The 17,990-nt window shown below is 44.4% G+C and overlaps 1 protein-coding gene across 2 annotated transcripts in view; it reads left to right on the top strand.

The window, feature by feature from the left end:
* ZDHHC2 (zinc finger DHHC-type palmitoyltransferase 2) overlaps nucleotides 1–17,990 on the top strand; it is a 205,346-nt gene that overhangs the window by 117,224 nt on the left and 70,132 nt on the right. For both annotated transcript variants that reach the window (XM_040334664.1, XM_040334663.1), the window contains exons 4-6: nucleotides 2,845–2,965; nucleotides 10,312–10,381; nucleotides 12,779–12,811. In XM_040334664.1, coding sequence (XP_040190598.1) covers nucleotides 2,845–2,965; nucleotides 10,312–10,381; nucleotides 12,779–12,811 — 224 coding nt within the window. The remainder of the gene's footprint in view (nucleotides 1–2,844; nucleotides 2,966–10,311; nucleotides 10,382–12,778; nucleotides 12,812–17,990) is intronic.

Genomic DNA, 17,990 nt, shown 5'->3' with positions numbered 1-17,990 from the left:
TTAGCAAAATATCAAATGCCTTTGACATATACATACATACATACAGGGCTTTTTTTCAGGGGGAACTTGGGGGAACTCAGTTCCACCACCTCTGGCTCAGACCCTTTGGTGCCTGCTCACCACAATCACTTGTAAACACAGAAGTCGGCAAAGTGACAGCTCTGCACTCTGTGTGTAAGCCCCTGAACTCTGCAGTCTGTATGTAATGCAATCCTGGTATTTAATGCCCCTTTAAGACCCTTGTACTGTTTTTGAAATCTGAACTGGCTCGTGGTTGAGTTCCTGCACCTATTTTCTAAGAAAAAAAGCTCTGCATACATACATATACATACTTTCTTCCTGTCTAGTCATCCCATCAAAAGAAATTGCTGACAATTTTCTTATTATGCCCCTTTCACACCAGAGGACCGATCGGATCCGCCTGTCCTTTTTTCCTGGTCGAACCACCCATTGTTCTCAATGGGGAGGATGGATGTAAACGGACATGTGTTCGTTTACACCTGCCTGCACCGATCCGATCTGGGCTGCCAAAACAGACAGATGGGGATCTGTTCCCAATCTGTCTAGGGGATCTGATTTGATGACAGTCGAAGGAACCAGACAAGTGGTTGGTTTCCATCCAACGGCCCCATAGAGAACAGCGGGCTGTGTCCATGTTTGCTTTTCAGCTCTCGTGTTTTTCTGAACTCTCAGGCCCCGTACACACGACCGAGTTTCTCGGCAGAATTCAGCCAGAAACTCGATCGGAGCTGCATTCTGCCGAGAAACCCGGTCGTGTGTACACTTTTGGCCGAGGAAGCCGACGAGAAACTCGTCGAGCCAAATAGAGAACATGTTCTCTATTTCCTCGTTAGTCAATGGGGAAACTTGGCTCGCCGAGATCCTCGGCGGCTTCACAAGGAACTCGACGAGCAAAACGATGTGTTTTGCCCATCGAGTTCCTCGGACGTGTGTACGGGGCCTCAGACAAGAGGAGAGAAAACTGCAGATAGACAGGTACAACGTATGTAGGTGGATTTATTTAAATCTCTATGTATTAGAGCTGCAGGATTAATCGTAAAAAATATTGTTATCTCGATTCAACCCCCCTCACGATCTCTATTCAGAATTTCCTGATTCATTCATGTAAAAGTGTAGAGCCTTCTCTGCACACTCAGCTGTCAAAAACAAAAAAACAAATGGGGTAGCCTGCCAAGATTTTCACAACATTGTCTGTGCTGGTAGATAACTATCGACATTGTAACTTTTCGTTCTTAGATCAAAGGAAAAATAGGGTCTAGAAGTTTAACCACTTAACTTAAAGACACCTTTTCTGACACTTGTTTCTTACAAAGTTAAAATCTGTATTTTTAGCTAGAAAATTACTCGGAACCCCCAAACATTATGGCCCGCATTCAGAAAGGACTTACGACGACGTATCTCCAGGAACGCCGTCGTAAGTCCAAATGTGCGCCGTCGTATCTATGCGCTTATTCAGGAAATCAGATACGCCTGAATTTTGGCAAGATACGACCGACGTAAGTCTCCTTACGCTGTCGTATCTTGGGTGCATATTTACGCTGGCCGCTAGGGGCGCTTCCGTAGATTTACGCGTTGAATATGTAAATGAGCTAGATACGCCGATTCACGAACGTACTTGCGCCCGTCGCATTAAGCCAAGCCGTTTACGTAAGGCGTATGTCCGGCGTAACTTTACCCCTCATAAAGCAGGGGTAAGTCATGTTAAGGTATGGGCGTGGGAACAGCGTCGTATATTACATCGTTTGCGTAAGTCGTACGTGAATGGGGCTGGGCGTAGGTTACGTTCACGTCGAAAGCACTGAGCCGACGTATCTTAGGGAGTATTTGCAACGTGATTCTGAGCATGCGCCCTTCGATCGGCCATTCATTTACATGGGGTCACGGTTAATTCTAATACAACACGCCCATTGCCTTGCTACTTTGAATTAGGCGGGCTTACGCTGACCCATTTACGCTACGCCGGCGCACATATGGGAGCAAGTGCTTTGTGAATACAGTACTTGCCTCTCAATGTTACGACGGCGTAGCGCATATGAGATGTGCTACGCCTATCTAAAGATGCGCCGATCTCTCTGAATCTGGCACTATATATATATATTTTTAGCAGAGACCCCAGGGGGAGATTGTTGCAATATTTTATGTCACACTGTATTTGCGCAGAGGTCTTTCAAATGCAATTTTTGGGAAAAAATACACTTTAATGAATTAAAAAAAACTAAACGGTAAAGTTAGCCCAATTTTTATGTATAATGTGACAGATGATGTTAGGCCGCGAGAATCGTGATCTTTATTCTAAACAAGAAAATTGTGATTTTAATTTTAGCCAAAATCGTGCAGCTCTTTTGTGTATCACCGGAGGCCAGTCACTTCACTGGGTACATGTAAGGCTTTACAACCACTTTAAAGTATAAGTGCGCTATCACTATGAAATACGCAGCCTCTGAAATAATGCCAGAGCAATGAGTTATCTATTGAAAATAATTTCTGTTTCAAGCAGGCTGAACGGCAGCCTCCCATTGCTGTTATACCATCCATGGAGTGGGGCTGCTTATTCAGCCCAGTATAAAGCAGATCTCACATCTCCGCCATATAACGGTGGTCCAGAGCTGCTAGTTCACAGCAGTGCACAATGAAAACAGCCCTGGGAGACTGCAGGCCAAGCTGCATGAAACAGCACTTTTGTCTGTAAAGGTGTAACGCGTTGGCATTTTATGGAGACTGCAAGGACAATTGTAAATTATAATTCTTAGTGAAAGTGTAGTCGTCTTTTAAAAAAAATGTGTTTATCCATATTTACAGACATTTCTGATTGCTGTATTTTAGTTTCATCTGTCATATGCTGACAAAGAACTTATAGAACGAGAACCCAGAGGGGAATCCCAGCAAGATGTTCTCAGAAGACTAGCCAAGGATCTTCCGGTCTATACCAGGACGATGTCAGGGGGTATATATTCTATATTACTTTCTTCACAACAGCATCCTTGAATCTCCATTTCAAAGTAATAATTTACTTTACTACAAGAGATTATTTAAATTCAATGCTACATCTTGTGAAGTGGAAAGGATGACAATAACAACTGAATGCAGCTGAATACAACTAAAGACCATGCAATACAGTGCCACGTTTTCTATGGTAATACCTACAATAGGGGAGTATTACACTGTTGGATCCATTACCTGAATATCTGGGCAAAAATCTCTGAAACTGAAAATCTGAACCCTTTGAAGAGCTTGGTGGGATTTTGCTTTAGAGACATTGAAAGTCATTGGATTGGGAGGGTATTGTCTGTGTAACTTTGGTACTTACACATTTGCTATGAAGCGACCTGCCAGTACTACAGTATATGCCAAAGGGGTCAGTCATAGCCAAGAGCTAACGGTGACAAAAATTAGCATTTGTTGGAGAATGACTATAGCATATGGGCATTAACTAAAAATAGGGGGCCATATTCTCTATAAATATCCGCCTGCTGCGCTTAGGGCACTTACACTCCGCTGTCCCAACTTACTGGAGCAGGTGTTGTATTCCCCAAACACTTGCTCCATAAGTTGGGACAGCGGAGTGTAAGTGTCCCGGCGTAGCCTGGCGGATCTCCAAGGGGGCGTCTTCTATTCAAATGAAGCGCGCCCCCGATGCGAAAGAACTGGGCATGCGCCGGGCTGCAAAAAGCCCAGTGCGCATGCTCCAGTTCTCGGCGGAAAACGTCAATGACGCCGACGTGTGCGTCGTTGACGTAAAGTCGTATTCAAGAACGACTTACGTAAACGACGTACCCGACGAAAAAACACGACGGGGACCCGACGCCATCCGTAACATGGCCTACGCGAGACTTGCGGAAACTTACCCCTCATATAGCAGGAGTAAGTTTCCGCTTACGCAAACGACGTTAGCGACGGTTACGCGACGCGAACTCGTTCGGGAATCGGCGTAGAAGGATCATTTGCATACGCAAATGACTCCTTCACGTAAATGCCATCTAGCGGCGGCCGGCGTCATTGCATTTAAGATCCGCCAGTGTAAGTGACTTACAGATGGCGGATCTTAAGTGTATCTATGCAAAAATGATTCTGAGAATCAGGAGCATAGATACACTGGCCAAAAAAGGGAGTTACGATGGAGTATCTGACTTACTCCATTGTAACTTCACTGAGAATATGGCCCAGGGTCTGTAAAACTCAAAAGGATGGGGTCAAATAACCAAGTAAGTTATAACCAACATTATTATTCATGACCACGTATATAAAAAAGGCACCTCTCTGTGTTAATTTATAAAAAATATATACACATATATTAGTGTCCCAATGTAAATAGCCATAATATAGAAAAAGGATGATCATAGGGAACTAAAACAAGACAACTAAATACAAAGGCCCGGATTCACATACATCGGCGCATAATTATGCCGACGTAGCGTATCTAATATAGAGAGGCAAGCACCAAATTCACAAAGCACTTGCCTCCCAAACTGCGCTGGGTTCCCTCGGCGTAAGCCGTCGTAAGTGGAAGTGGGCGTGAGCCATGCTAATGAGGCGTGACCCCATGCAAATGATGGGCCGAGTGCCATACAAGTACTTAAAACGAATGACGCATGTGCCGTCCCGTGGACGTATCCCTGTGCGCATGCTCAGAATCACGTCGGAACTACTCCCTAAGATACGACGGATCACTGCCTACGACGTGAACGTAACCTACGCCTAGCCCTATTCACGTACTAGGTAAACAACGTAAAATACAACGGCTGTGTTCCCTGGTCCATACCTTAGCATGACTTGCGCCTCATATATGGGGCTTAAATTTACGCCGGACGTACGACTTACGCAAACTGCGTATATTATGCGCCGGGCGCAAGTACGTTCGTGAATCGGCGTATCTCCCTCATTTGCATATGTGCATAGAAAATCAATGGGAGCGCCCCTTGCGGCCAGCGTAAATATGCGCCCACGATACGCCGGCGTAGGTAAGTTATGTCGGTCGGATGAAGCCTATTTTCAGGCGTATCTACACTTACGCGGCGTATCTCGAGATACGTCGGCGTAAGTGCTTTGTGAATCCGGGCCAAAATATACATTCTAGAATAGACATAGTCACACAAGCGTCAATATTATTTTATCCATTTTTATAAACACACTAAGATTTATCTTTCTCTACCCCACTCGCTATATTTGTAGTCCTATTACCCTAATTCACTCTTTTTCATTTTTATGATTTCTGTTTATCTCATATCCTTTCATGTTTAAAGTAAATTGACAATCGCCTCGCTTAGACTGCATATGTTGTTATACACCAAAATCTGATGTACTGTAGTTAATTTTCCTAGTTATTGATACACTTGTACTATGTATATTGTACATTTATGTGTATTGTCTTCATATTTCAATAAAACTTTATTGAGAAAGAAGAGAATAATGCCGTGTACACACGACCGTTTTTCATGTCATGCAAAAATACGACGTTTTTCTCAACGTGATTTGTCGTGATTCCTCTCAAGCCTGCCTTGCATACAGACGTTCGTGAAAAAAATGCTCAAGCAAAGTGCGGTGAGGTACACCACGTACAACGGGACTATTAAGGGGAAGTTCCATTCAAACAGCGCCCCCCTTTGGGCTGCTTTTGCTGATCCTCGTCATAGTAAAAGTTTGGTGACAGACGTCCGTTACAGCGTGACGAATGTGCTATCTCCATTACAAACGCTAGTTTTACCAGAACGAGCGCTCCCGTCTAAATAGAATATCTCTGTCTTGAGGCCCACTATGGTCTAGTTTCTGTCACCAGACCATTAATTTCAACAACAATCTTCCCATAAGATTATGTGTGCATTTAACATATTTTAGGCATGTTATTTACCTGTAAAAGACTCACTTGTATAGAAGCCCTGAGACTGCTGCTAGGCGCTGCCATCTTGAATGCAATGTCAGAAGCCCCAACAGACTCCCCTGACAATTACATTGAGGCATCATGTACATGGATGGGAAGAGTCTGAAAATCTGATGAGCATAATGTTCTGGGTGTTTTACAATGCCTGGGGAGCTCCAGGAAAACACCCAGAACATTATGCTTATCAAAATGTATTAATATACATATATATCACAATAACACAATACATACATAACGTTAAACATAGAAGTGGGACTAGTAGGAGCTAAATATAATATCCTGTGGGACAATACTGATGATGCGTCCACAAGGGGGTAACCTCTTAGTTGGGGTTCCACTTTTCCACTTAGAAAATTATATTTAGTTACTATATTAGGGGAACCACAAATAGTCCCACTTCTATGTTTAACGTTATATATGTATTGTGTTATTGTGATATATACTGTATATATATATATGTATATATATATATACTGTGTGTGTGTGTATACATATATATATATATTTTTATTATTACTAAATACATTTTGATAAGAAATGTAGATATGTGCCTTTAAAGTCCATTTTTCCAAATACTACAAATTCCATATACTTTGTGGGACATGGCACAGTTTTATAATTTTTTAGGTGCCTTATTGCCACCTACAGGCACCAACAAACCAAAATTGTCATGTACAGCCTGCCATAAAAGTGGATTCATAAAGAAGACATTGGCAGGAGACCCAGGGTGCATTCGCTTTTGGCGGATCACAGCGGGAAATCGCTGGTTTCACTGGGCAATTTCTGTGTGTTTCAGTGAGGTACCCATTTAAGCAGAAGCAATCAAACAGACCATTTGATGTGGTGATAAAATAATACTTTTGCAAAACAGAATAACACTTCAGATTATAAAAAGATTTTCAGCAATTGAATACACATTTAATTCTGTGAAATCCTGCACTTGGCCTGATTTGCCTTCAACGCCTATGCATTTTAGTAGGACGTGCTGCATTCAGCAAAACATAATGCAAAACAGGTCAAACACAGTCTTAAGCCCCGTACACACGACCAGTTTCCTCGGCAGAATTCAGCTTCCGACCGAGTTTCTGGCTGAATTCTGCCGAGAAACCCGGCCGTGTGTATACTTTCGGCCGAGGAAGCCGACGAGGAGCTCGACGAGGAAATAGAGAACATGTTCTCTATTTCCTCGTTGTTCTATGGGAGCTCTCGGCCCGCCGAGCTCCTCGGCGGCTTCAGGGCTGAACTGGCCAAGGAACTCGATGTGTTTGGCACGTCGAGTTCCTCGGCCGTGTGTACGGGGCCTTACAAATATCATCCACACTGCACCAGTTTTAAATGCTCTAAAAAACACAGGAAAAATAAGTCTATGTACACAATCCATTAGGCTTTATTTCCACTGACGTTTTTACAGCCACTTTTCTGAGCGTTTTTTACAGCTTAAAAACGCCTGTCCATGTTATTCTATGGCATCATGCCCACATAGGCGTTTTGAGCTGCAAATGGCATAGGCGTTTTTGAGCTGTAAAAAAAACGCAGGACCAGGGCGTTCTGAAGCTCCAGAGTAGAGCTATAAAAATGTCAGATGTTAAAAAACGCTCAAAAACGCTACCGCGGCTTTTTTTTACAAAATAAACATGGACAGGCGTTTTTAAGCTGTAAAAAAGGCTAACACAAGTGGCTGTAAAAACGCCAGTGGAAATGAAGCCTAAAACACAATATTACATGATTCCAATTAATACCTGAGGCCTGTAAACTGTGATTTTTTTTTTTTTTTTATTGCATTTATTTTATAATATTTTTTTTAAGAGCAGTAAACACAAAACACATACACGAACCATGTACATAACAGTCTAGTCGCAGTGGGTTGATAAAGGTAATAGAAACATAAATAACATGTAAAATGCCTGTTTTACAGCAGTGGTATAAAAACAGATATTATAATGTTGCCTGGGTTGTTCCAAAACGTTGTGTCTTATTTTTTTGGGTTCAGTGGATCGTGGATTCTGTGGCTCCTGTAGACTATTTTTCAAGCTGCAATACGAACTTAAAATTTAAGGGCTGGGGCCAGGGGAAGTATTGATGCAAGACAAGTGTAATGTTGTCACCACACTTATGTTCCATTGAGAACTATGTCCCAGATTCACATACAATTACGTTGCTCCTGGGCAGCGTAACGTATGTGATTTACGTTACACCGCCGCAGGTTTACAGCGTTAGTGCCTGATTCTCAGAACACTTACCTGTAAACTTGCGGCGGTGTATCGTAAAAGCGCTCGGCGCAAGCCCGCCCCATTCAAATGGGGCGGGCACCATTTAAATTAGCCGTGTTCCCGCGCCGAGCGTACTGCGCATGCTCCGTCGGGTAAATTACCCGACGTGCATTGCGCTAAATGACGTCGCACCGACGTCATTTGCTTAGACGTTAACGTAAATGGCGTCCAGCGCCATTCACGGACGTCTTACGCAAACGACGTAGATTTTTTAAATTTCAACGCAGGAACGACGGTCATACTTAACATTGGCTGCGCCTCCATAGACCCAGGGGCAACTTTACGCGTCACAAAGGCTACGGAAACTACGTAAATTCTCTGCGTCGAGCGCGCGGACGTTCGGGAATCGTCGTAATTTGCTAATTTACATAAGCGACGGGGAAAACGACGTCGGCGACACCTATCGGCGGGGAAAAAAATGCATTTAAGATCTGACAGCGTAAGAGCCTTACGCCTGTCAGATCTAATGGGTATCTATGCGTAACTGATTCTAAGAATCAGTCGCATAGATACTCGTAACGCCTTTGATAATCTGGGCCTAAGAGTCTCCCTGCAGTGGTGGCAGATGTGACTGTGTGGGTGGGGAGAAGAATCCTAGATCGTTTAATTTGGGGTAGGGGGCTGCAGAGTGTGCCCATGTTTCATGCTATACCCTAAATATGGATGTAACATAAAACATGGTCAGAGAAATGGACTTCTGTTTAACATCCTGCTGTGAATCACTTTTCACAGAGCGATGCAGGCATGGCTGTCTCAGGAGGTGAACCTGCCGCCTCCTGGATGCCTGTTTTTTTTTCCAAGACAATTAACCATTTTCAGTGGTAATAATGTGGCACAGCGGAGAGCCTAGTGTTGGGCTTGCAGTTGCGTCATGACCCTCTTTACTTGAATGGGCTATGCTCATAGGTGTTACTGTCTGCCAAATGCATCAGTAGGGACATATATTGCTCCACAAAGTGATGCTTTACATCGTGGCCGGGAACATGTATACCCCCCATCCGGCTGCATTTGAAGGTCAACTGCCTATCTTTACAGCCCCAGGCCCCCAACTGCAAGTGTAAACTAAGGCTGGTCATACATTATTCAATTTTCCTTTAGATTTATCAAAATCCTATAAAATGAGGTCAAACCTAAACACTTTCCATTTGTATGCAATCAGGCAGGCCCTTTTTTATTTTTATTATTATCAATTACATTTTATTGAGATTCAACATATCACACCAATATAATACAAACTTATATTTTCATAGTATCATAAAGAAAACTACATAAACATCCCAAATTATTCTGTTCAAGACTAATAAGAAATACAAACCAACATAAGTAGAAAAAGAAAGAAAAAAAGAAAGGAAGCTTTGCTCCTTGCACTATATAGTTGAAGGTAAATCTAAAGAAAATGAAATGAGAAAATTGCATAATGTATGGACAGCTTAAAGGAACACTAAAGTTAAAAAAATAAAAATTGTAAAATAACAAACATGTTATACTTACCTCCACTGTGCAGCTCGTTTTGCACAGAGTGTCTCGGCTCCTCCTCGTAAGAGCTTTCCACCTTCATGCGAGCGAGCATGGTGGAAAGCTTTTGCGGGCGCGCTCCCGTGATACAATGGCGTGCATAGTCACCGACTGTATCACTCGGCCCAGCCCCCCGGCGCGCCGCATCATCGGATGTGATTGACAGCAGCGCCAGCCAATGGCTGCACTGCTATCAATTCGTCCAGCCTAGCCAATCAACGGCCAGGCTGGGAACCGAAGAGGATCACGGGGACGCGTGCAGGACTTTCGAGGGGTGAAATAAGTAAATCGGGGGTTCGGGGCGGTACCGTCGGATGTTTTTTCACCTTAATGCATAGGATGCATTAAGGGGAAAAAACATTTACCTTTACAACCCCTTTAAGTCGCCTTTAATAATTTTAAGTAAGTGTTAGTTTGTAGAAGCTAAGTGATAATATGCTGCAAATCCGAACCTTCATCCTTGTTACTGAAGAACCTCCTGAAATAACACAGCGGTAACAGTTTTCGCAGAACAAAGACAGGGAATATAATAAGAACCTAGACAATAACAGCATCTCCTTTAAACTTTGAGATCTTTTGACTGAATTTCCTGCCAAAATGAACATTAACTCCCAACTCTTTTCTCTGCAGCCATCAGATACTGTGACAGATGCCAGCTTGTGAAGCCTGACCGCTGTCATCACTGCTCTGTTTGTGATAAGTATGAACCCGATTCCCTGTGATCATTTGTACAAGATTAGAAGATGAGGAGACGGTGGCAGAGCTCTCAGTGCTGTCAGTGTCTAAATGATGCTCTTGTTTCAGCTGGTAGGCATATTGACAGCGCTGGTCTACGCTGATGTTCATGATCTTGAATTGAAGAGAAGCCAGAGCACTATAATTAGCCACGGCGAATAATTGGGTTGTGTATGAGAGGAAGTCTATGCATGACACAAGCTGAAGGGTGCTTCACATGTCCCAGAGACAGAACAATTTTGAGTGGTACTCAGGAATAAAAGAAGAGAAATAGATTATTTTAGCCCATTACACAAATATGACTTTTCTAGTCTGTATAGGCCAGGGAGTACACTGATAGTGGATGACAGTATACTGTGATTTTCCCATTAATTGGGTGTTGCAAATTCATATTAACCCCCACTTGACTTCTTGATAACAAAAGATAAATGTTCCAATTTCTTCAAGATTTTTTACTGTCAATTACGTTACTGGAGCCTTATTCTTTTAGCTGTGTTTTTCTGCAATGAACTATGGCCAATAGGAGACATGCCGTTACGTGAGAACTTGAACAGTTGCTAACTAGCAGAAAAGCATAGCTGTAATTGTTACTGGTTTGAGAATTACAGCATTATGTTATACCTGTTGGCTGGATTATCACTTTGGTAACACCAACTACCACGTGCCATCTTCTTCCAGGCTGGCTTTTGCATGAGTTTTGCTAAATTCCAAAATATGACCATGTTGACTGAATTAAGATCGTTATTCATCTACACCCGCCATTCTCAACTTTTTTTTACCCCTGAGGAACCCTTAAAATCATTTTCAGGTTTTGGGGGAACACCAATTCATTGTAGGTCTGTAGGCAAATGTCCATTACATTGGTTGTCAGTGGGAGGAATGCCCCCTTACAGTGGTAGTAAGAATGTCACCCTTACAGTAAAGCAGGCCATGGATGGTTTGAATCCCGGCTGGTTTAGCAAGGACTGGCCAAGTTTCGAAACATGTACTGTAAGCAGGGGCGGACTGACAACTCATGGGGCCCCCGGGCAATAGGAGATTATGGGGCACCTGGGCAATAGGAGATTATGGTGCCCCTGGGCAATAAGAGATTATGGTGCCCCTGGGCAATAGATTATGAGGCCCCCAGGCAATAGATTATGGGGCCACACAGTATACACACACTGAGAAGGTCCTGGAGAGGCAGGGCAGCTATAATCTTGGGATTTTTAGACCAAAAGGATGTTGGTGAGGGACATTTCAGGGACAGATGTGAAAAAACACAGATTTTTACATACTGTCCTTGGTTTTACTGAGGCTGGCAACCCTGATGGGGCCCCCTAGTGGCATAGGGCCCTCGGGCAGTACCCGAATGGTCAGTCTGCCCCTGACTGTAAGAGCCTGTTCACACTGGGGCGACTTGCGATCCGACTTCATGTCGCCTCAAGTCGTCCCAAGTCGCGCTGTAGAGAAAAACAATGGAAGTGAATGGGAGCGGTGTTAATACACACGACTCAAGGCGATGCGACTTCAGAAAAGGTTCCTGTACTACTTCAATCCGACTTGTAGGCGATTTGTACCCATTGATTTCAATGGAAGTCGCCTCAGAAGTCGGATCACTGTCTTAACTGAAGCGACTTTCCAGGAAGATAACATACATTTCTCAGGCAAACCTCTCCTGCCCCCCTCCCTCCCCCTCCCTCTCCCAGAGCTGATTGTTGTTTTATTGGCCACTGGAAAGTCTCCTGTCCTGGAGACGACTTCAAGTTGTGTTGTAAATCACCCCAGATCGCCCTGTGGTTCATGTTCAAGTCGTGTCGGAGTCGCCTCTGAAAGTCGGGCTGGAAGTCGTGTCGCCCTAGTGTGAACCGACTCTAAGTGCAGGCTGAATGTATCCAAGTTGATCAATCAGTCTGTCTGATTTTACATGGGATTTTTACTAGTTGCTATTATAACTGCTAGCAGTAATCACTGTGTTCCCGTGGAGGGGACAGCTCCCCCCATCCCCTGGCCAGGAGAACACAGTGGCTTCATGGAAGGTATTCCCCCATCAACACTGACTGTGTTTATGCTGGAATCGATTTTTAGTTCTGCCATCTGTGGTTGCAGAAAAGAAAATCGCTCCGTTTATTGTCCGGCTTTAGCCAGAAGGGACAATGATGTCATGCCCCTGACTCTGCCAAGTGGTATTGCAATCAGATGGGATGTCAATCTGCCACAGTTCAAGGAGCCCCTAGCAATCTCTGGAAGAACCCTAAAATTCCAGGATTCCACAGAACCCTGGTTGAGAATGGCTGATCTAAACTATTGCCCTCATATGTCAAGCGAACAAGCGAATATGTCAAGGGACATTTTAAACTTTGTTTTTTTTTCACTATTTTAGGTGTATATTGAAGATGGATCATCACTGTCCTTGGTATGTACTAACACAGAATTATTATTTAATGTTGATATTTCATTAGGAGAACCTCTAATCACGAGTCATATTTTAAAGTGCCCATGTAAAATGTTCTATTGTAATTTTAGAAAATAAAGTGTAGCTATTTTACATGATGTCCTTATGCCCTCCTGCTCACCGTGTCACGATTAAATAGACCTGGACCAGGGAAAAGCTTTTATTGCTTTGAAGCATGCAAAATATACCATACAGTGGAACTTCGGATTACGAGCATAATCCATTCCAGGAGAATTCTCGTAATCCAAGGTACTCACATATCAAAGCGAGTTTTCCCATTGAAGTCAAGGAAAACGAAAATAATTAGTCCGCATTGACTTCATTGGGATGCAATACTGCATGCGGCCAGAGACGGGGGGCACCGGAGGGCCTCATAAACGGCCGAAAAGGCCCGAGGACACTTCGGTTGACCTCGGCAAACCTCGGAAAGACTTCCTACCCGAGATTTGCTGAGGTCAGCCGTGCTGTCCTTGGGCCTTGCCGTGCATTTCCAAACGACTGCGATCGGCAACGTTCGGCTCTGCTCGGCTCCGGCACCCCCCCCCACACCTCAGGCCAAAAGCGGTACTGCACACCGCTCTGGCCTGAATCGTGCTAGTTTTGCGAGACAACACTCGCAAATCGAGTCACGATTTTTTAAAATACAGTGCTCTTATTGCAGAACGCTCGTTAACCGTGTTACTCGCAATCCGAGGTTCCACTGTATCTGATATTGATATAATGGAAGAGGAAAAATGTGAAAACTGGGCACTACACTGCTTTGAGAGTAGACAAAAGAATTATATCTTGGCTGCTCATTGTGAAAAAGTATCCTGATTCTTTAAAGTGATATTAATAATTCCTCTGCCAGTTACCTTTATTACTATGTTAAACTAAACTGCAGCCAAAATGTAAATACGCAGTTTAAATACATCTCTTTGAATTGTTTTACATGCCAAAATATGATTGACTCAGCATTTTTTGTGTGATTTACATATCCTTGTCACCCTGCATAGCCAGAATCCTTACTCAAGATCTAGATAAAAGAAAAATGTCCATAATATGCAACCAGGTTCCAGTTATTTTTTTAAGGCAGGATCATAAATGAAAGTAAGCATCTGATTGTAATGATTTAAAAAAAGTTTGAAGTAGAATCTGACTGTATATAATTACTTCCTCACAGGTAACATCAATATACAAGAACACCCCATCAACATTTAGAACTCTATATTGTACTTTAGGACCTCATTTGCACGGGCTCTGATGCCTGTAGTCTGTGAATGAGCCATGTTTATGCAGCTTGAGCCACTAGATTCTTCATGCAGGCAGTCTATGTAAGTGTATGAGGTCATAGTGGCTGCAAGGACACAACATAATACCCAGAATAGCTGTAATGTGTGAAATGTCAGTTTCTAGTTTTTGCTTTCACAGGGTGAATGCAACATTCCCTAACATTCATAGTCTTAGACCCCATTCACACTTGTGCAACTCAGGCCTGGTACACACGAGAGGATTTATCCGCGGATACGGTCCACCGGACCGTTTCCGCGGATAAATCCTCTCAAGGATTTGCGAGGATTTTGATCCAATGGAGTGTACTCACCATCGGATCGAAATCCGCGCCAAAATCCCATCGCGATGACGTGTCGCACCGTCGCCGCGATGATGACGCGGCGACGTGCGCGACGCTGTCATATAAGGAATTCCACGCATGCGTCGAATCATTACGACGCATGCGGGGGATTGATTCGGACGGATTGATCCGGTGAGTCTGTACAGACCAGCGGATCAATCCGTTGGGATGGATTCAAGCGGATAGATTTGAAAGCATGTCTTCAAATTTTTATCCGCTGGAAATCCATCCCAGGGGATAAAAATCCGCGGAAACAGATCCGCTGGATTGTACACACCAGGGGATCTATCCGCTGGAGCCGGTCCGCGGATCAATTCCAGCGGATGGATCCTCTCGTGTGTATGGGGCCTCAAAAATCACGCAGTTACCATTGTAACTTTAGCGTGCTGATAAGACATTGATGAGACTTTGAGTGAGTGCGACTTGTGCAGAATGGAAAAATGTGTTAGGTTTCTTTATTTTCTAACAAATTCCATATTTTCATAACGATTGGAACTCAAATTGGTCTAAAATTGATCGGATTGACTGATTCGAGTTCTGGGTGAAGAATAGCTGGTTGTTAAGAAACAGTCCAGGAAGCCGGCTGCCACGGCCTTAAAGAAGTTGTAAACCCTCTGGTTTTTCTCACCTTAATGTGAATGTTTTATTTTTTTGATGTCACAATGTACAGTATATGATTTCCTATCATCTCTGCCCAGTCTTGCCACACAGAGTTAATCCAGCTCTGAGCAATCCTCGTTTATTGTTCAGTGAAATAAAACGGACTTGCAGAGAAAAACCTTAGTCCGTTCTGCCCCCTTGCTGTGAGTGACAGGTTATTTACATATCTCATGCATTTTTTAATTCCCACCCCCACTCCTTTTCTGAAGTCATGTGGTTACTTTTCTGGATTTTGACTGAATGTTAGTGATCATAGCAGAATTCAGTGTAAGGAAAATGCATGTTGACAAGGGGAGTGTAGAGGAGGGTGGGGAGACTACTGACATCACGACTCCACCCACAGAGCTCCAGTCAACAGATCCACCCACAGAATCTGCAGTTTTTCAGTTCTTATAACAGACAGAGGGGAGACATTTGACAGTTAAGGATATATGCAGGAGGCATGTATATCCTTATAGATCACCACTATGGCAGTAGTTTAGAAAGGATAAGAGTGGGTTTACATCCACTTTAATACATCCTATGCATTAAAGCGGTTCTCCACCCTAAAGTGGAGTCCCACTGATCGGAACCCTCCCCCCCTCCGGTGTCACATTTGACACCTTTCAGGGGGGAGGGGGTGCAGATACCTGTCTAAAGACAGGTATTTGCACCCACTTCCGGCCTGGCATTCACGGGCAAAAGACGGGCATTCCGTTACATCTTGTCGCCCCCCCGTTGTGTGCTGGGAACACTCGGCTCCCAGCACATAGCGGGAGCCAATCGGAGGGCGCGACTCGCGCATGCGCCGTAGGGAACCGGGCAGTGAAGCCGCAGCGCTTCACTTCCTGGTTCCCTTAGCGTGGATGGCGGGGGGAGCAGCAGAGAGATGAGCGATCGCTCGTCCTCTGCTGCGATCGGCGCTGGACTCCAGGACAGGTAAGTGTCCTAATATTAAAAGTCAGCAGCTGCAGTATTTGTAGCTGCTGGCTTTTAATATTTTTTTCCTTTGGCACATCCGCTTTAAGGTGAAGAAACACCTGACAGCGACCGGCCCCCCAGCCCCTCCGCTTTACTTACCTGAACCCCGTATTTACCTCGTCGGGGAAGCTCTGTCCCTCTCTCCACGGGGTCCCAGCTCTTGATTGGATAGATTGATAGCAGCGCAGCCATTGGCTCCCACTGCTGTCAATCAAATGCAATGACGTGGGTGCCTGTGGGTGGGGCCTAGTCTGACATTCGTGTCTATGGAGGCAAATGCTGGACTTGGGAGCGCGCCCACAAGGTAACACCCGGGAGAGCGCTTCTCCTAGGGGGTTATCTGATGCGGGGAGGAGCCGTGAGAGCCACCGAGGGACCACAGAAGAGGATGTTCAGGGCCATTCTGTGCAAAACGAGCTGCACAGTGGAGGTAAGTATGATATGTTTGTTTAAAAAAAAAAAAAAAATAATGATTGCCTTTACAATCACTTTAACAATCCATGACTGGTCAGCTATAAGCAGGTTAAAAAAAGAATGCTGGCAATAAAGAAAAAATTCATACCAGACCCTTATCTGAGCATGCAGCCTGGCAGGTCAGGAAAGGGGGGGGTGAGCGAGGCCCCCCTCCTGAACCATACCAGGCCACCCCAAAGAAACTTGTGCCCATGTTGATGAGGACAGTGGACTCTTCCTACAACCCCGGGCAGGGGGCTTCTTGGAATCTGAAAGCCCCAGATCCTGCCCCCCCACCATGAATGAATATGGGGAACATAGTACCCCTACCTATTCCCCCAAAAAAGTGTAAAAAAGTAAGTAAAGACAGTACACCAGTTTTTGACAGTTTTTTTAAAAATAAAAAAAATATCCCCAAGTGTAGATCAATCATCAATCACGCCGCCTGCCGCACCGCCAGCAAGGAAAAAAAACAATCGCAATGGCTCCCTCAATCTGCCTGCTCCTCCGTGTGACAGCTTTTAAATAACTTAAGGGCAAGGCCACCCAGTGACATCACCGGGTGGCACCGCCCCCTTGTGACATCGGGCAAGGGTCAATAAATTTTCAACCATTTCGAAAAACAATCATTTTGAAGATTTGGAATTCGTTAGAAAATAAAGAAACCCAGCAAGTTTTTCCATTCTGTACAAGTTGCGCTCATCCAAACCTGCATCAAAATCGCATCTATATGATGCAGGTGCAACTTTCATGCGCATTTTTTGAGGGTTTACATTGTAGTCTATGGACCTCAAGGCGCATGAAAGTCAGACCAAAGTAGTGCAGAAACTACTTTGAAGTCACTGCTGCTTGAAATTACACAGATATGAACGGTACTCATAGGGAAACATGGGGTGCATTGGTGTCCAAAGTCGCGTGACAAGTCGCATATGTGTGAATGGGGTCTTAAAGTGGTTGTAAACCCTTACAGACCACTTAGACCTACAGGTAAGCCTAGATTAAGGCTTACCTGTAGGTGCAAGAAATATCTCCTTAAGGACACGGTTAAGGAGATATTTGCAAGAAAGACGGTACCGATGTCTACGGCCAATGCGCACAGTAGACAACGGCGCAGGCGCACTGAGCATGCCGTTTCTGAATGAGATCGTGCTGTCCCTGAAGGCTCCCGCTCGCATGCGTGGGAGCAGAGGCGTCCCTAGGGGGGGACCAGAGGGGGCCCTGACCCCCCCAACATCATGCTGTGCCCCACCATGTGCCCCCCCAAAAAAAAAAATATATATATTTTTTTTTATTTTGCAATTTTTGTATTTTGCTCCCCGAGAGGGAGAGCGTCCCCAGTCAGCTCTGCGGGGGATTCCTCCCCCTCCCTCTGCTCGCCGACACTGCATAATGCGAGCGCTCACACAACCAGATATTCTAGCCTGGGCCATGTTTAAGTGTGTGCACTGCAGACTG

Source organism: Rana temporaria, chromosome 1, assembly GCF_905171775.1.
Source record: "Rana temporaria chromosome 1, aRanTem1.1, whole genome shotgun sequence".
In the NCBI taxonomy this organism is placed as follows: domain Eukaryota; kingdom Metazoa; phylum Chordata; class Amphibia; order Anura; family Ranidae; genus Rana; species Rana temporaria.
This window is presented reverse-complemented; position numbering and strand designations above follow the sequence as displayed.